The sequence below is a fragment of the Emydura macquarii genome, unplaced genomic scaffold, assembly GCF_026122565.2.
Source record: "Emydura macquarii macquarii isolate MOO-44397 ecotype Brisbane River unplaced genomic scaffold, CSIRO-AGI_Emac_v2 contig_691, whole genome shotgun sequence".
NCBI classification, from domain to species: Eukaryota; Metazoa; Chordata; order Testudines; family Chelidae; genus Emydura; species Emydura macquarii.
This window is the reverse complement of record NW_027130828.1, coordinates 12,325,035-12,343,558: the sequence shown is the minus strand read 5'-3', so window position 1 is coordinate 12,343,558 and position 18,524 is coordinate 12,325,035. Positions and strand designations below refer to the sequence as shown.

The following is an 18,524-nucleotide window of genomic DNA, read 5'->3' as shown; positions in this document are numbered from 1 at the left end:
CGACCCACAACATAGATGCAGCAGCTTTCCCCCACCCTGCACACCGCTTTGCCACGTGATCAATTCACCCCCAACCTAAGACAGCCCCATCTCTGCAACCAGTAATTACATTGGAGGAGCCATGGCAGGTCCCTCGCTGGAAAGGGGCCTGTGTCCCGCTGGCATCTAGAGAGGCACGTCCTGTTCGCACACACCACCCGCCTAGTATCCGAAGCCCACCAGTGCACATGGCAAGGAAAAGGCCATCGCTGCGTGTGTTGCGGAGTTCAAGCCAGCTGGCACCGATGGGCCGCTCAAAGTCCAAGGCGGCGGCTGGCTCCATAAAAGCTGCTTTTATTACCAAATGGAAGGTTGCGGCGATGCCACGGGACAAAACCGTCACACCCCCACTGACGGCAACATTCCACTGCTGCCATGGGGCCTGAGCCACTCCCCACAAAAATACACAGCATATGCACCACACTTTAGTTGAACTAAACACCGTCCCGGCACTGTTTTCTCCCCACCTTGCAAATTCACGGGTGGGATGTGCATTCCATCACAGTTAAATAGACAAATGCGGAGATCTTTTCTAAAAGGATTTTGGTGAGAACCAAAACAATGAACATTTAATAGCAAGCTTTAACCACGCCCAAGCAAGATACACCATAGTTGGCACATTCCAATTAGAGCCTCTATTAACTAACAGCAAGAGGTGCAGCCAGCTGTACCTTGCACTCACCATTCCCAATTCTTCACTGTATTTATAGCTTTCGCAGTGAAGTTAGTAACAGCCCCAAATCTAAAACAAAAGGAAATTACCATCTCAATTCCTCGGGTGTAGGGGGCAGCTCCACATTCAGCCAGTCTCTCGCCTATGGTTTGCAGGGCTATTGCTCCATGTGGAGATTCAACAGAGATTGTAACTGTAGCAAAGACCAGTTTTTAATACAGGAAGGATTTGTTCCTGTTCCGGATTATTATCCGCTGCCTGTGTCATAGGAGCCCTTGTCATGAAGCAGGGTCCCATTGTGCTAGGCACTGTACAAACACACAAAGACAGTACCTGCCTTAGTGAAAAACACAGCAGTGGGAAGGGCAACTTTTTTTTAAATAGCACTTTTTGGGGAAGTGTGGGTCTGACCTGGCCATCCTCTAGGATTCCAGCAGTGCTCTGGAGAGAAATGAATCATAGCAGGAGTTCAGCTGGATTTTGTTCTTGCTTGTGTCTTGATGGAAGAGCTAATTTGTTAGCATTGTTCAGCATCATCTTTGTCAAAGCAGATTCATCTCAAGAAAAATAATGGTTTCTGGATCCAAAAGTATTTTCTAACAGAGATTTGAGTTCCCGCTGCCTGAGCTGCTGCCGAAATTCATGGCCAGCACCTGTTCTTATTCAAAACTAATCGTAGTAATTCCCCACCACTCTAAAAACTATTTTCTTCAGGGTAAGAACAGAGCAAACAGCTCCAGCCAAGCCGTTCAAGGGGACATCATTAATTTAATTACAGTTGTCTACACTTTTACCTATTTGCACATACAGCAGATCAAAGAGTTGCAGTTCCATAGCACTGTCATCAGCGTCCCCATTTGTTCAAAACTTCATACAGAGGAGAGAAATAATTTTAAAACAGGACAAATGATTGTTTCTTCAGAACTGGCAGAGGGCACCAGGGCTAGTGCATTGCCTGCAGCTAACTTAATTCATGTCCCTTTAACACAAAAGCTTCCCAACAACTCCCCATTGTTTCAGAACCCCGTCCCAGAGAAGAGATTACCTTATACATGTCCTTTATCATCCTTACTTTCTGCTCGGATGTGAGTTTGATCTCTGCTGCCTGCTGTTTACAGACATCACGCTAGTGGGTGTTGCTACTAGCCCAGTTGAAGGACAAAGGTTATCAGCGGTTGCATTCTGCACACATTACTCTCATTTCAAAGGCCCAGGGTTTTTCTGGTTCACCAGCACCACAAAGCAGCTGCTTCTTCACAAACAAATTCCCAAGAGCTTCTGAACCACCCTCTGTGGGAGACTGACTACCTGAGTAAAGAGAGTTTCCCTTCAGCACAGGAACCCATCCAGAAAACCTCCAGAGAGAGTTTCTATTAGGTGCAAGTCCGGTCTAATAAGCTCTATTGGCTGGATACATATTGCCGAAGTTAAATGCAGTCCATTTAACATGCAGTGCATTTGCCCTCTGCACTTGGAGAAAGTCACTGCTCTTAATCTAGACCCATATAAGCACACCCAGGTAAAGCGACAGGCACAGGAATGCTTGTAAGAATACAGCCAAGTGTCTAGGTGGGCCAGATTTCGCAGTAGCAATAGCTCATTGAGCATTGCCACTCCTTCGTTATGATCAGTGCCAAGGAGAGTTGGACAGACAACCTGCGATCCTCCAGTCACATCCACCCTCAGACTACGAACAAAATGTGTCCAACTCCCTTCAGTTCTGAACTGGTGCTGTCGCTGCACTGGTTAGTGAGTCAGAGGAACACACAGCAGACCAGGTGTCTAAGAAAGGGAACTTTAATCGCAGTTTACAACCAAAAGTGGCAGTACGCTGAACAGAAAGCAAGATGAGCTTTTATTGAAACCAACAACTCCGACAGATCCTGCTGGTCAGAGCAATAACAACGAGCGCTCTCACTCGCTCCTGATTAGTCACTGAGACCCTTTGTTTCTCATCGGCTCCGACCCTGTCTGAACCAGGAGGTTTTACGACAATCTTGAACTTGATGCAAGCTAGTTCTCAAAATCTGGAAGCGTTTTGTCGGTACTGCTGGCTCTGCACAAGGAAGACACCCACGCAAAGCTCAGTGGCACTTGGCAATGCTGCACTCACCCTGCACATAGCAAGGGACACTCCCTGCAGAAGAAAGGACCACACTGGGAACTGCAGCCACATGAGAACAATTCAGAAGAGATTTGAGGCCATTCTCAACGTGGCCCAATCTACCCTGCCAGCTGCAGCAGCAGTTCCCAAATTCATGAGTCGCCCCAACATCTCCTCAGTGCTGTAAAGCTTGGGTAGTGACAAAAACCTCCAACAGTGTCTCCCCAGCAGAAATGACCATTAGAGCCAACGACTGGTGAAGAGATGCTCTTTCTGGGGGCTGAGTCAGAAACTCGGTGCCAGATGGGATGAGAAATGATCCCAGGCCCTTGGAAACAGCTTCCAGAGACATCTAAGTTAGTAAGCACCCTTTCATTATGCACATGACTGTTCCAGACAGCTCGTCCAGCCCGACATCTCAGACTAGGGCCTGCAACTCCTTTCCATCAGACCTGCTGCTACAAGATACTGCAGAACTCAAACGGAAGGTCTTTCACCTTGAAATCAGAGTCGTTTAAAGACAAAGAAAACTCAGTCTGCTCCCTACTCAGTTTTTGAGGCCCCTGAACAGTCAAAACACTCTGTCAAACTCTGTCTGATTGGTTGCAGCTGGATTCCTGCCCTGATTAGCTGGCTGCTGGGGCATGTGTCCGCCTCTTCTCCTGGGGGGAGCCAGGTACTCAAACATTGATTGATTGTGAGTGGAGAGCATGTTCTTGAGATCAGAGGGCATGGGGTCTGACCAGAAGAAGTCATGATTCAGTGCATCGTCACTGTCTATTCTTTGGGCGGGATCCAGAACGAGCAGTTTGTCTATAAGATCCAGAGCGTATGGGTCTTTCACATACGCTTTCAGGCGATCTTTAACCTTGCGCTTTTGGCCCTTGGGCAGGTCCAGTTTCTGGTACAGCTCATACTTATCCACATTTGGCCAAACCTAGAGGGTCACAAGGGAAATTAGCTTTAGAGAGAAGATAGTTAACCCATTTTAGAGCCTGATGTTGGTGCTCTTTTCTCTTTAATCTAAACCCCACATGAATGTTTTTCTCATTAGAGCTGAATGCAGCAAACAAAAGTTATTTCACTGAACAATCTCTAAGACCCCATGACATCCATTAGGGATTTTACTGTTGGAGTTTAAAGTGGAATGCATTCAGATACTACAGAGATGAGCAGCAGTACAAAATCCAAAACCAGATATTGCACTTGGAGACACACAGAAAAAAAAAAAATCAAAGGGAAAAAAATCTAGCAGTGTCCCTTTAAGCTGCTTTATGACACACTAATTCTCACAGACTTCAGAGACCAGCTGTACACTAACATGAGAATTACATAAAAGAAAAAAACCTACCAAACAACACCTTTTATCCCAGCAGAGCCAAGAGCCCTTTGCAAACACACTCTCCCCCCATCAATCCAGCTCTGCATGGAACATGGAAGTGTTTGTTTATTTTAAAGGGTTGACGTTCACCTACACACAAGTGAAGGTCACAGGCTGGCAACCCTGGATCAGCGTTGTATTTATCCATAGAACAGGTACAGACAGGCAGCGGCAGTGTAAGTCTATCTACCACACCCCGCTATGTCACACCCCTGACCTGAAGGGACCATCTTTACGGGTTAAGACACAATAGCTAATTCAAGATATCGGTCTCTTTTCTGAAAATACCTGCAAGGGAACAGGGTCAACTAGACCCAAATATGGTGGTGTTCTGAGAAAGAATGGTCAACTAGTAGTTAGGCTGGGACCAAATTCATTTCACACAGACAGCCACAAGATGGTACCAACCAAGGCAAGTTTACTAATGTGATTGGTGCCACGTATTGGACAGATTCAGACCCACAACCTAGAAAAGCACTCTCCCCTTTCTCTCTGTAATATTAAGTAATAGCCTATTGCCAACCACCCTAATATGGTAGCTGTTGAGGATTGTCTTGAGGCAACTGAAAGCTGAGAGACCTGGGTTCAGTTCTTACTGACTTGCTGAGAGATCCTGAGCAAGTAACTTCAACTCTGTGCCTCAGTTTCCCCAGCTATAAAATGGGGATGATACTCACCTCATGGAGTAGGGGACAGAGGCTAAATTTGTTGCTTCATCTTTGGAAGAGATGCTAGAGAAGGGCAGTGTATCATTCTGGATGCAGTAAACATGCTTGATATCTTCAAGGAGTATTGCAAACCTTAAGTACACCTCTCACCTCTACTGGGATGTAAGGGACAGCCCTTTTAATGCACTAATAGGTCATAATACTTGCACAAGGTCACCCAACCGGTCAGTCTCAGAGACAGGATTAGATCTCAGGATTCTTGGTTCCTAATCCCATGCCCATATGGTTTCACTGCAGCTTCCCACAGATGCTGCATTCCCAGGCCTTGGAGCCTCTACCTCTGGAGTGATGGATCCACACAGCTGGCTGATGAGTGTGAGCTGGTGCTGTTCCGTGTTCCCCTGCATGATGGGGCTGCGAGTCCACATCTCTGCCATGATGCAGCCTGCGCCCCAGAGATCAATGGGGGGCCCATAGTCCCGTTCCCCTAAAAAGAGCAGCACCAGATTAATCATTTAAACTCTAATATTAACATGCTCCTCAAACAGCTTCGCACCCCACAGACTCAAAGAATGAAACTGAAAAGGGGACAGGGGAAAGAAAAACAAACAGAAGATGGGAGAATTCACTGTGCAATTTCTTCTCTCCCCAAGCCTCTCACCGACCTAAGAGAAGCTCTGGAGGCCGATACCACAGAGTAACCACCCGGTTGGTGTAGCGGTTGGGCTGACTGTTTTTTGCCAGGCTGAAGGCTCGAGCCAATCCAAAGTCCGCCAGTTTCAGGACCCCATCTCGGGTGATCAGTACATTTGCAGCTTTCATATCCCGGTGCAAGATCTGCGCGAAGAGGGAAACTGAAAGGTTAAGCCAATAAGTCATCTGCTGCTGGATCTAGCTCTATCTTCATCACAAAGATCCCCCTCTCAACAGGAAGGTGAATGGGCAATTCAGTCCCTGGAAAAGAAACATCGGAAAGTCTAGGATTGGACCTGGGTGAACACTACAGAAAATAAACCCGTTGGGAACAAACATCTGGGAGCATCTCCCTGAGCATGGAGCTGGCTGGAGAGTGAAATTACAGCTAGAGGATCCAGAACGGGTGAAAGATTCTACAACAATAACCCTCCTGTCATTCATGGGACAGACAGAGCGCAGACAGAAGCATGGCAAGCATCTCATCAGCTAATATGCCTCACCCCTGACATGAGAGAGCCAAGGTGAGTTCAGGTAACACAGCCCAGTAAGTCCTGGGCCCTCATAGGTCCAGTCACAGGGCAGCTCCTGGACCTAGAACACAGGCCACTTTAATTTGGCTTTCAGGGGCAGTGCTTCTTTGAACATGCTGCTCTGCAGAATTACGAACACTGTGGCGGGTTGGGAGTACTTGATAAAGATAAGGATCTCTCTACTCTGCAAATACATCTTATGTTTTTACTTGGCCATCACTGGCTCTGCTAAAGCTTCTCCCCACCTCCCATCCATGACCTATAAAAAGAAGCCACCCAGCATCAAACACTGAGAACAATCATGACCGATTCATTGCTGAGCTACACTGAAAAGTACACGTGTCCCAGAGTCTCAGTTGGTGCGGAACTGGCAGCCCAGGTAGAGACACTGACCTGTGCCCAGATGCCTATATCTCAAAAGGGCACACACAACGCCATTGCAATCTCAGCCCGCAAGCCCTGGGGCAAAGCAATACAGATCCTGTCCTTTACCTTATTCCTGTGGATATAGTAAAGTCCATTCAGCAGCATCTGCATCACTTTCTTGATCTCGGACAGTGTGAACTTCACGTGTGCGTTGCTGAGGAGGCCTGCCAGGTCGTGCTCACAGAAATCAAACACCAGGTAGATGCTGCCCTTGCAGCGATTGTATGGGGAGGCTACAAAAGAAGTGGTGTGTGGCAGATAAGGAAGTCTATCAACCCAAACAGTTCTCGCTCCCACACTATCAGGACGCTAGCCAGCTTTGGTTCAAACACCATTCAACTCAGGACTTAAATATTGCCACATGACTAAGAAATAAAAAAACGATGCGATTCCATGTTAAGGTCACACAGCTAAGCAATCAAGAATCAGGTGAACTCGCAACTTCAACCTGGCCTGCCCTCTTTCATCTCTGCCCCCCCAGATTATACAATTACACAATCATAGCTATACAGAGAAATGGTGACACGCCTCCCCCACCAAGGACCTTAGCATCTAGATACTCATAAGGATATTCAAAGGAGAGGTGGGGGAACGGAGGAGGCGGCTTATGGCAGTGAAGATCATCCCATGTGGACATAACAAAGCACATTGTTTTTCTGGTCACCCATGTTCAAGAAAGACTCATTCAAATTGGCACAGAATGGGCTACTAGGGTGACTGGTCTTATGAGAGGGAATGTTTATTAGCAAAATGAAGCTGAGAGGGAATGACTGCTCACTATAAATACATCCCAGGATGAACAGCAAGGAGGGAGAAGAGCTATTTAAGCTAAAGGACAATGGTGGCACAAGAACAAATGGGGATAAAGTGGCCATAGGTAAACTTGGGCTGGAGATTAGAAGGTCTATAAACCATCAGAGGAATGAGGTTCTGGAACAGGCTCTCAACAAGAATAGTGGAGCAAGGCACAAATCTGGCTTTAAAATGGAGCTTGATAAGTGTATGAACAAGATTAGATGACAGGGCTGCCTGCAATAGCAGGGGACTGGATTCAATAACCCAGAAGGATCCTTCCAGTTACGTTTTTATGTTCTAGGGGGCACACCCAAAATGAAGCCCAGCAACAGAAGACTGAGCAAAATGAAGGAATCTTCTATTTCCCAAATGCTGTATTATGTAATACAAGGTTTTATGCAGCCGCCAATCACATGATTTGCTTCCAGGAGCGCAGATGCTAGCACTATACAAGCACAGAGGCAGTACTCACTGCCCCAAAGAGATAACGCTTACAATGCAGTGGGAGGACAACCAGGCATTCAAGTGACTGCACTGTGAAACCACAAAGCCTTTGAATCCATGTACCAAAGTGCTTGCAGTTACCACCAGGGGAGGGGAACACTGAGCAAATCAGCTGCAGAGCGTGTCATTAACACAAAGTTTATCAAAGAGTCAACCTGTGCTAAACCATGTGTTAAACAAGAGAAGGGAGCACTCCAGCTATTAATGGGATATTAATACCATTTGTCCTTTCTTTAAAAAAAATTTGTAATATCATATAAATAAACCAACCAGGCTGAGAATGTTTTTTTTTTGTTAGAAACCCCAGAAACATGAGTTTTGTAACCTCCCACGCACACTGTCAACTGTGGTAACATAGCATTTCAAAGAAGCTCACAAAGGCATCTTCCATTAGAGCTGCAATGGAGTCAAATCTATACTAACTGAGGCATGGCTACATCCCCACCTCGAGCAGATCAGGTATTAGCTCTCATATAATAATGCCACCATCAGGTAGTTCTTCTATAGCACTTCTCATCCACAGATCTCAAAGTGCTTTACAGTGTCATTTAGCCCAGTTTTACAGATGGCACAGGTAAGGGAAGTGACTTGCCCAAGGTCACTCAGCAGGCCACAATTATTCAAAAGAGACCAGTATCTACCAAAACCTTTGGATAAATCAGGCTATTTTGTATTGGGCAAGTACATCTCATTGAAAGAAAAAATAAAGGGTACACCTGAGGTCAGCTGATGTGAGTGAACAAAATAAAAAAGAGGAACTAAAACATGCTACCTTTGGTCCTGCAGATTTCTATAAGGTTCACGACATTCTCGTGCTTGAGCAGCTGAAGGATTTTAATCTCACGCAGGGCTGTGATGGGGAACTAACAAAGGAGACAGAGAGCCACAAGTTAGAACTGCAAGAGAATATCCCAAGCTAGCCTAGAGCAGGTGGGGAGAGGGAGAGGAGAGATAATCGTGACAGAAATAGCAAAGAGGAGCTGTATTCAAGCACAAAACACAGCTAGAGCCAGAGCAGAAACTAAAACCAACATTGTGCAGTTCCAGATTCAGTGGCTGAGACTTCCAGTGCCAGTCTGCTCAGTTTACAAGTCAAGATAATAGACAGCTGATCATGTGGGGTGCTGAGTACGCTTAGCATCTAGTAACTTATGTAAAAGTTGAGTGCCCTGAACACCACACAGGATCTGGTCCTTAGGGTGAGGCACCAGCTACTAGAAAACAATGTGAGCTGTGGAAGAGAATCCAGTCTGTTTTCTGCTTCTGATGGTATCACCAGCAATACAGATGTTTATCATCAGAATTGGACACAGTTTGTTGATGTATGATTCGGATTAGAATACAGCTCACCATCTCCTCAGTGTATCAACTCCACCATGTTCACAGAAGTAAAATCTTATCTGGCTCAACAGGGATATGACTCAGACACACAAGAAGGCAATACAGAAAGAGGTATTGTTTTTAAACTAAGGGTCTTTCCTGATACAGAGAGAAACATGACACTTTCTAAATGGAAACAGTCTTGTATATTCTCTAGCCATTTCCATATTGGTGTTTACTGCAGTAAGTCCTGCAAAGTTACACACAAAATGAATTTCCTTGTCATCCCCACAAAGACACATGCCCAGCTCTCAAACCCCTGCCCTCCCACCCAGTAAACACAGGCCCATCCATCTTACCCCCTCCTTCTCGTTTTCCATCAGCACTTTCTTCAGAGCCACCTTCTTGCCCGTCTGTCGATGTTTTGCTTTGAACACTTCCCTGGGGAGAGGACGGAAACACATGAGCTTTCCTGGAGCAGTCGAAAAGGCCAAGTGGAGCAGGCGCGACCCCAACCCACGTCTCCCCCCTTCATGCCGAGCAGCACCATGATCGCCTAGAGAGCTGGCTCTCAGAGCCCAGGCATGGAGAGAACGGCTCAGGGGGGGGCTCACTCAGCTCCCCAAGGGGATACAGGGGGGCAGGTCTTGCAAATCCCAAGAGATGTAAGGAAGAGTCTGGGAGGAACCTCAGACACCAGACACATTCGGGGGGTGTCTCTCTCAGATCCAGAGCATTGGGGGTCGTGGGGGGGGGTCTCTCTCTCTGAGACACCCCCAATGCCCGGGATCTCTCGCAGATCCCAGCGGGGACAGGAAGAAGGGGATCGGGGGCGGGGTCCCCGGATAGGCGGAGGGCTCAGAGCCCGAGGGGGGGAGGCGCAAGCCTGGAAGGCGGGGCCCACATCCCGGGGGGGCAGAGGCGGGGGGCGGGCCCGGCTCTCACCCGAACGTGCCCTGCCCGATCTTCGCCAGCTTCTCGTACTTGGACACCTCGTCGCAGAAGGGGCACTCCACCGTGTCGTACTGCTTGGCCATGCCGCGGCCGCCCAGCCCAGCGGCTCCAGCCACCGCAGGCTCCGGACTGCCGGGCCTCGCTGCTAGGCCCCCTCCGCCTATCGCCCCGAGCGACGGCGCCTTTCCTGACGTCCTGCGCCGGGTCCACTTCCGGTCCCCGCACGCCGTGCCCCGCCCCTTCCTGCGCACCGCCGCGCTGCCCCCTGGGAGTTGAAGTTCTAGAGACGCCAGAGCAGGCCGCGGAGGGGAAAGGCCGCGTCGTCACGTGGCACCCCTGCATCCTCACGCCATGATCTGTGTCACCATGACGTCACCACGTGGCACCCCTGCATCCTCACGCCATGGTCTGTGTCACCATGACGTCACCACGTGGCACCCCTGCATCATCACGCCATGGTCTGTGTCACCATGACGTCACCACGTGGCACCCCTGCATCATCACACCGTGGCTTGTGTCACCAAGCTGAGGCATGGCATCATCACACAGCATCCCAGCAGTCTCACACTGGGCTCTTGTGTCATCATCACACAGTAACACATCCCCATTGGCTTGTGATGGCCCCGTGTCATCGCACTGCCTCCGAACCTTCTCCCGGGGCACCCCTGTGACATCGCGACATCTGGGGACCGTGTCACGTCAAAACATGCACAGGCCACGCATGCGATTCCTCGCTCTGTGTCTTCAGGTCATCGCTGTGTCCTCACACCGCTGTGCTTCATCGCCCCGTTTGTCTGCATTGGCCACGCGCTGACACCGTACTCCCATTTAGCTCAAGAGCACTGCGGTGCATTTCTATGCGTAGCACATTAAAGCCTCCTCCTGCTGGGACCTCTCTTTATCATATGAACGGCCTCGCTCTTGCCCCGTGCTCCCCTCTCTCTCAGATCTCTCTGTTGTTTCTCATCTTAAACTCGTAAGAGCATAAGCTGTCTGGGGCAGGAACCTTCTCTTTATTATGTGTGTGTTCAGCCCCTCGCTGCCCTAGTCTGTGATGGAGGCCTGGCTATCAGGTGTTAGTGTAATAATAAAATAATAATAATAGTATTTGCATCACCAACATGTGCCCTGGCATCACTCCAAAATCTCCCAGATGCACGTGGTAAAATGAGAACATCGGAACATTACCACATCGTGTTTCAGCACCAACACATCCCTCTGCAATATCCCCATCAGCTCATTGCACTGCATCCAAAACATCACTGGCATGTCAAAGCATCATCCAATTGCATCGCAAAGTTAAATCAGCTGTCGCTGCCCCCCTCCCTCTGCTTCCTCTCTCACTCATATGTACACACACTCTCTTGTGCATATGAGACAGACGCACATTGCCTATCTTCTCAGTGCCTTTCCCATTCTTGGCTTTCTCCCTCTCAGCCCACACTTGCTATCATAACTGTCCAATGCCCTGATTATTCACAGCTCAGCAGCATTCTCAGATGCAGCCGCCAGCAGCATCTCTCTCAGTGGCATTGATGGCTACAAAAGCAGAAAGCCAGCAGGGGGAGCTTTGAGACAAGCCATCTGAAGAGGGTCAGTATTAGCAGCTAGGCAGGTAGAGAGGGAAGTTTAGCTCTCACAGCAGTCCAGAGACAAAGTCAAGGCAAGATTTCAGGCCTGCAGAAATAGTACCGTGGGGTGCCACAAGTCCTGTCGCTGGGAAAGGAGCGAGACTAGATCACTGGAGTGGTTAGGATGGGCAATTGGGAGTCAGGCCTGACTTTGCCACTGACTGGTGGGGTGGCCTTTGGTAAGTCATTTATCCTCTCTGAGCCTCAATTCTATGATTAAGGTGAAAAGGGAAGCCTAGAGGACCAGTGTCAGAAGCCTATCACACATGCAGTGTTCACTTATAGGCCAGGACACAGGAGAACCAGAAACAAGGGGTGACCTGCATGGCTCCTGAGAGAAAGCAAAACACACTGCTCAGTTTTCATAGAGCGTTTCCATTTTGCCCTGACTGGCGTGCTGTGGCGTCCTAGCTACTCTCTGAGCCCTCGCATACTGCGTCCAACGCATCCTCTAGCTGTTGTCTGATCCTTTACACCTGGGGCCCCAATATCTAATCTCTGATCCATTGGGGGCTCTGTCAAATGCATTCCTGCGTACGTCTGGGGCCAGATCCTCAGCAGGTTTGAAGTGGCATTGCTCTAGTGACTTCATGGACCTATGTCAGTTTACACCATCTGAAGAGCTGGCCCTTAAAGTTTTGTCCGCTTGCTGTCAGTGCCAGTACGCTAGGCCGCCTACAGATGGGGCAACATGCTCGTTTCCTGACCTCTTGGGGAGGCACCAGGTGAAGCAGAAACAGTTTTAGTCCCTGTTCAGGGCAGTACAAAAGGTAACTCCATCTCCAAGCCACATCGGCACCAGTGCACCAGACTGAGTTCCGGTTCCTACCTGCACAGGTGATTCTAATGTCCATTGGTCTCAGGAACACAGAGGGTCTGGGAAATGAGTTCTGAGCTGGCCTTGCAGTTTGTCTGTCAGTGCTTCTGTGAGCCATTATTATAGGAGAAGGGGTCAGTTTTTCCCAAGACCAGAAATGAAGGTGGCTTCTCAATCCCAAGAGGAGGTCCCTGAATAAATAATTCCAAGGAGAATTCTGAGTGGATTCCATCAGCCCCCTGTATTTTCCATTCCCTCTTCCCAAAGCATGTGGTTCCCAACGCTCCATCAGTGGCCTTTCCTCAGGGACCCAGGCTCTGTGCTTTCCTGACCCTTGAGCAGGCTGTGTCCTGTGATGCACTTTGCCTGCTTGAGTGGTTCCGTTTCATTCTGGACACCATCTGCTGATATTGACTAGTTTCCAAGCCAGCCGCTGCCCATCTTTCACCCGGTAAGCTGCATAACAATGGAGTCATTTGTGTTAGGGACGGAGGGAAGTCTGAATGGCTTTGCATCAACCTCACTCAGTCACACCACGGGCACTGGCTCTGCAGGGGAGCAGGCGGCATGTAGGGTTTGTTACAGCTCTCCACCGGATCCACTCACCCTCCTGAGTGACGCAGTCATTAGTAGGCCTGATGAGCCTCTTGACAGCGCTAAGGAATACAATAACTTTCCACCTTCCTTGAGGAAACTCCCACCCAGGTCAGTTCACATGCCCTGCAGAATTAGCTGCTCCAGGCTTCTTTTCCTGTCAACACACAACATGTGCAATACACATTGTAGGGAACAGTTCTGCGCTGGTCCCGGGAGATGGACGAGATGTGACCTAACAGTCTCTTGTTCTTATGACTCTGTGATCCCTGCTCTCCCGGCTGAGGAGAAACTTTCCTGCAATAAACAGGATTTCACCTTGCTATGCTGAGTCGAAATATTCTTTGCATATCCAGAGATCCCCACCCCAGATTAGCAGCTACTCTTGCAAATGTGGTCCCTCCTTATACCTCAGCTTCCCTTCTTCATCAGACGGGGAGAGGAACGCTGCCCTGCCTTTGTCAGGTCCTTTGAGATCTGTGAGTGAAACATGTTCTGCCATCACCTCCCTATCAGGCGTGCGGGAGCGGGAGAGCATGTGCAAGGGACAATGTCCACGTGCATCCAAGAGAGCACGGTGCAGGACCCCGATAACTGACACCTCCTTGTAACCCAGGCCTACTGTTTGGCTTGGTGGTTCAGGCCCTCAGAACAGTTCTAGCAATATCAGGGCTTCCCATACGTCTCTGTCGACAAAAAACTTTGTGGACGCAGAGCAACAAGGAGCTCTCCGGAGCACGGCCAGCTGATAAAGCTGCTTGTTTATGGACAATAGCCTGTGGGGAGAGCGCTCCCGTCAGGAATGCGGTGTGCCGGCTCCCCTGGCAGCCGGCTCCCCTGGCATCCACACTCGAGCTGCTGCCGAGTGAATCATCACCTCTCCTGGCTCCAGCGCATGTTGGCCCCCCTCATTTAATGTGATCAATGCCAGCAGAGGCGCAGGCGTTTCACTGAGATGCAGGAGTGAGCCGTTGCTGCCAGGGCTGCTGCTCTCCATCCTATTGTATCATTTCCCTGCGTCAGGGGCCCGCAAGTGGATTTCTTCCATTGCCTCCGGGGACTTTGGCAGGAAAAGGCACAATAAACAGGAGCAGACAGTGAGCTCAGCTTGTGGGGGAGGCGACTCGTTAGATGCACTTCCAGAAACAGGGAAGGCAATGTAACAACACTGTGTTAACGTAGCGCGGGGGAGAAGTGCCAGATTGCCGGGGCCTGGACTTGGATGGCGTCTGTTTAACTAGCCAGCAGGTCTAGCCCATGCAGCAGGCACAAGCAGTGCAGGACAACGCTCTCTGGCGCCCTGACACTGGGTCTCCCCCCACCTGGCACAGAAGAACCACGCTGGTTGGCACAGGACCCTCCACAGCCCCCAAGGCAGGTGTGAGCCCAGATCTAACACTCAGGCTCAGGATCAAGGACACACAGCCTCCCTGACCTCAGAGGGCCCCACGAGCACCTGCTCATTCGCAGCTCGGGAGACCTGTTGTGAACTAGGACAGACGGGTCAAATCTGCTTCTGCGACCCTGCACTTTGCTTTCTGATTCAGCTGCGAGTCGCCGCACCCTGGAGAGGGTACAATGGGTCCCCAAGCCAAGCGTAAATGTGCAGGTCACTAACGGGGAGGTGGAAAGGACTTGTTGACAAATTTGAGTATTAGCCATCCAAATCCCACCTGCCCTTGGGCACCCGCTTTTCATTGTCCTGGCGCTTTCAGCCGCTTTGTAGCGTTAGGGGTCAAAGACTGAGAGGCCATCGCTTGCCCTGCTAGCAGAAAGCACTGTATCACATCATCTGTTACTCACGTCACCTGATTTATGCACCAAGAGATGTGACATATACAAACTGCATTGGCAGTTTGACTTCTCTGTGTGTGGGAGGGCAAGGGGCTTAATGCTATTAATAATAGGTATAGGTCTAACTTCTGGATTTACTGATTGCTAGTGGTACTGAAATTACAGTGGACTTGAAATCACAAATACAGTTTACGATCATTATTTAATCACCCTTAATTTTTTGTTTTAACTTAATTATTTGTCATCTTTCCCAGCTACCACTTAAAAATTAACATTAGCATAAAAACAATTTCTTGAATGAACAGAACCGAACACTTTAATGCAACTCTTTTATTAACCTTACTAAACTGAAATGCAATCCTTTTATGACATATGTCAAAATATATGTCTTTAAGAAAGACCGGTAGATCAGATATTCTCTTTCCCTACATCACCTTTTTAGAAAGCAATACACCCTGTTCTCCTGGGCTGGGAGGGCAATGGTCTTTTGTTGTTGTTCAATAAAACAAGTGTAAACTGTTATCTCAGCACAAAACAGACCCTGTCCAATCATTACAATTTTCTTCAGCACGTGCAATGCACACATTAAACAAATCCATTGCTAAAGCCTGTCCCCTTTGCCCATCTGCCTGAGCATATTCCACTCACATTACACCTTCCCTGTTCGCTCTGTCACTCACCTGGGCCCAAGGCAGTCACTGCACAGATGTTTGAGAAGCAGCTCAGATCTTATGTACACTCAGTGTTACTGGTGCTGATTAGACTGTGGTCCCCATGCCTGTGTTTCTGGGGCAAGTCTCTTATTTTATAGGCTAGTAAAATTGGAGCAGCCCCCACACTGAAGTTCTGCCGTGAGGATCAGGAGCTGCTCTCCTGCCTTCCCATTAGGCAGCCCAGGTAGGGAAGCTGACCTGGACACACAGAGCACCTGGCACCACCGCTCGTGTCCCCCCAACGTTCCTCCATGGGGAGCAAGCAGGGCCAAATAGAAGGGAGAAATCTGGGGGCCCCCTCACACATCGCCTCTGGGACATATCCAGTTTGGGGGGGCCACGCACTTCCATGCACTCCCAGTCTCCGTCCATGATTGCAGTCCATGGGTCCTGTGCAAACGAGGGTGTTTGAAAGCACAGCATATGCCAAGACTTTCATACAGCCTAGTTGTATATGCAGAAAGTGGCATGGACAACCTTGTGTTTAAGGCATTGTTTTGGGACTCAGGAGCACTGCGTTCAAGTCCCAACCCTGCCACAGATTCCCTGAATGACCTTGGGTGAGTCACTTAATCTCTCTGTGCCTCATTTTAGCCATTTATTAATTACCTCAAGAGGAGCATAGCAAGAATGCATTCTTGTTTTTGTAAAGCACGTGGACATCCTCAGATCAAAAGTGGTGGAGAAATGCACAGTCTTGTATAGTTACTACTTTTTGGCCCAGCGGCCTAGTCCAAGTCCAGAGCCCTGGGGATACTCAAGCTGGGAATAGAAATTGATTATGGAGTCTGGCTTTTTTTTTGATGCAATCTTGCTTATTTACAAGGAATAAATAAAGTCCTGCTTCTCCAAAGGCAAAAGGAGCAGTTTCTTAGCTTACAGACCCAAGCTTCTATTCAGCCCTGATCCAGAACCTCTCTCTAAGTTTATCTCAGGGTCAGACTGTGCTTCTAGGCTTCTGCTACTGCTTCAGGCTGTCTCTGTCTCTCTCTGGTTCCGTGTTCTACCTTTCCTCACCTGTCCCCCACCCCCATGCTCTCATGCAAAACAATACTCAGCAACAAAAACCTCTCTGCCCACACAGTCCAAATCTCCCAGGTGGGCTCACATAACCCTTTTGTCTTAGGTGGGGGATCGTGACTAATTATCCTTACAGTTATGTTAATTGAAGGGTGTGTTCACACCCATCAATCTTCATGAGGCTTTAATTCAGCCCAGAGCCAGGTTTTACTTCACACAGCACATAACAGTATTTTGAACCCTGCAGGGTTGGCAGAGGAGGAGGACAAGCTAATCCAAGTCCAGTAAAAGAATCTCACACAGCTCCAAGGACCTCTCAAGATTCAGTCTAGAACCTAGTGTGATAGACGCATCTTCCACACACCAGGGTAGGAGTGAGATACTGGGACTGTGTCTGCTGTGGTGAGAGCCCTGCTACGACCGGCAATAGCTCCACCCAGCCCAGCCGTGGATATCTGTAGCCCAGGCCCCTCTCCAGGAGCTACGCTTTGCTCTCTAACATGCCAGCTGGCCAGATCTCCTAGCCCACAACAGCTCGCGTCTCAGTAATGCATTCCCCGGCATTTGGCCGGGTGGGGTTAGCCCTGCAGGGTTCTGACACGGTGTGGGAAATGCCGATCAGGTTACAGGCCCTTTCAAACCCAGCCAGCCCAGCTGCTCCTCCGCAGCTGTGTGCGCCGGCCGGGCCTGGCTCCCAGGGGCAAGGAGAGCGCAGGCGACTTTCCCAGCAAGCAGAAGGGCCGGGGCTTCTTCAATCCTCTGGATGAAGGTCAGTGTCCCAGGGAGATGGGGAGCACGTGCAGTCATCAGAATGGAGTGGGCGACTGCGGTATGGGGAGTGGCACAAACCCTGTGTATGTGGTGCCCACCTCCTGGCATGGTCAATAACGAGCGCTCTCCTGCAACTCGGCCCGCCTGCCACAACACCACACCACCGAAGGGGTGGTGGGAGCCACCGTGTGGCCATGGCTCCCTCCCACATGCCCCGCCCGCCCCCTAGCCCTCCAAACATCCCACCAGCCCCCTCCCACACACCCCACCCCACACACAACCCTCCATTCACCACATCGGCCCAGGCTTCTCAGCACCACCCCTGCCATAGAACCCATCTGAGGTTCATTTGAACGCCCCTGCCCCCCGCCCTGCCTCGAGGTGTCCCCCGCTCCCTCAGGACAAGGACGTTTGGGAGGAGGGGTCCCAAGTGCCAAAGAAAAGCTGGAGGCTGGTTCCTGGACTCAGATCAGGGGCACTGACCTTTTCCCCTGGTCCCTGGCTGGGCTGTCCTCTGGATAATTCTTTGGCCCTAATGACCAGAGGAGTTTGTGTCCCCCCTCTGCATGGCCATCGCACCCAGTACAGAGCCTCCCTCATTCCACAGGCCCTGCGTTGCTCTGGCGTTAGGCCTGGCTCTGATCTACACCAGCCCGGGCCAGGGTTACAGAGAGCAGGAGTCTAATCCCACCAGCTCGGCATTTCCTACTTCGGACCAGAAGCAGCTGGTCTCCCTCTCCCCCATCGAGAGCTTCACGGCCCACCTGGGTCTTTCCAGGGCTACTGCTCCCATCGGGATGGGGATAAAGCACTCGGCAGGCAGGCCTGCCACCCTCTCTTTCCACGCGGTGCTTGCCACCGTGCTGCTGTTGCTGCAGCCGGATGCTGTTTAAACTGCACGGAAAAGATGAGGAGACCCAGCTGTAGGGAACACAGCCGCCCCGCCAAGCCGCCGGAGACCATGCAAAACGCTCCTCTGACTGCAGTCCCAGTCATCAATTCCTGCACAGCCAGCCTTCACTTCAACCTCGCCACTGCCAGCCCTCACTGCATCGCAGGCATCCGGCTGAGCTGGCCACTCCGGTATTTATTTC

General features: G+C 49.9%; 1 protein-coding gene across 2 annotated transcripts; it reads right to left on the bottom strand.

Moving 5' to 3' along the window:
• Nucleotides 1–2,493: 2,493 nt before the first annotated feature.
• Nucleotides 2,494–10,310, bottom strand: CDK9 (cyclin dependent kinase 9). 2 transcript variants are annotated; one of them, XM_067542117.1, is made up of 7 exons: nucleotides 10,121–10,310; nucleotides 9,496–9,577; nucleotides 8,589–8,679; nucleotides 6,584–6,750; nucleotides 5,531–5,702; nucleotides 5,204–5,352; nucleotides 2,494–3,753 (listed from the first exon to the last, which is right to left on the bottom strand). In XM_067542117.1, the coding sequence occupies exons 1-7, from the start codon at nucleotides 10,171–10,173 to the stop codon at nucleotides 3,388–3,390; spliced, it is 1,080 nt and encodes a 359-aa protein (XP_067398218.1). In that variant the 5' UTR covers nucleotides 10,174–10,310; the 3' UTR covers nucleotides 2,494–3,387. The 2 variants fall into 2 exon arrangements, with proteins under 2 accessions (XP_067398218.1, XP_067398217.1); XM_067542116.1 differs by having other exon boundaries at nucleotides 10,082–10,309.
• Nucleotides 10,311–18,524: the final 8,214 nt, after the last annotated feature.

Bases quoted from the DNA above. Each gene is read 5' to 3' on its own strand.
- CDK9 (XM_067542116.1), bottom strand. From the start codon at position 10,173: ATGGCCAAGCAGTACGACACGGTGGAGTGCCCCTTCTGCGACGAGGTG. The intron at 8,680-9,495 runs GTAAGATGGATG...CTCCTTTGTTAG, and splicing joins TGGAAAACGAGAAGGAGGGG to TTCCCCATCACAGCCCTGCG. The intron at 5,353-5,530 runs GTCGGTGAGAGG...TGCTCTTTTTAG, and splicing joins GCCTCCAGAGCTTCTCTTAG to GGGAACGGGACTATGGGCCC.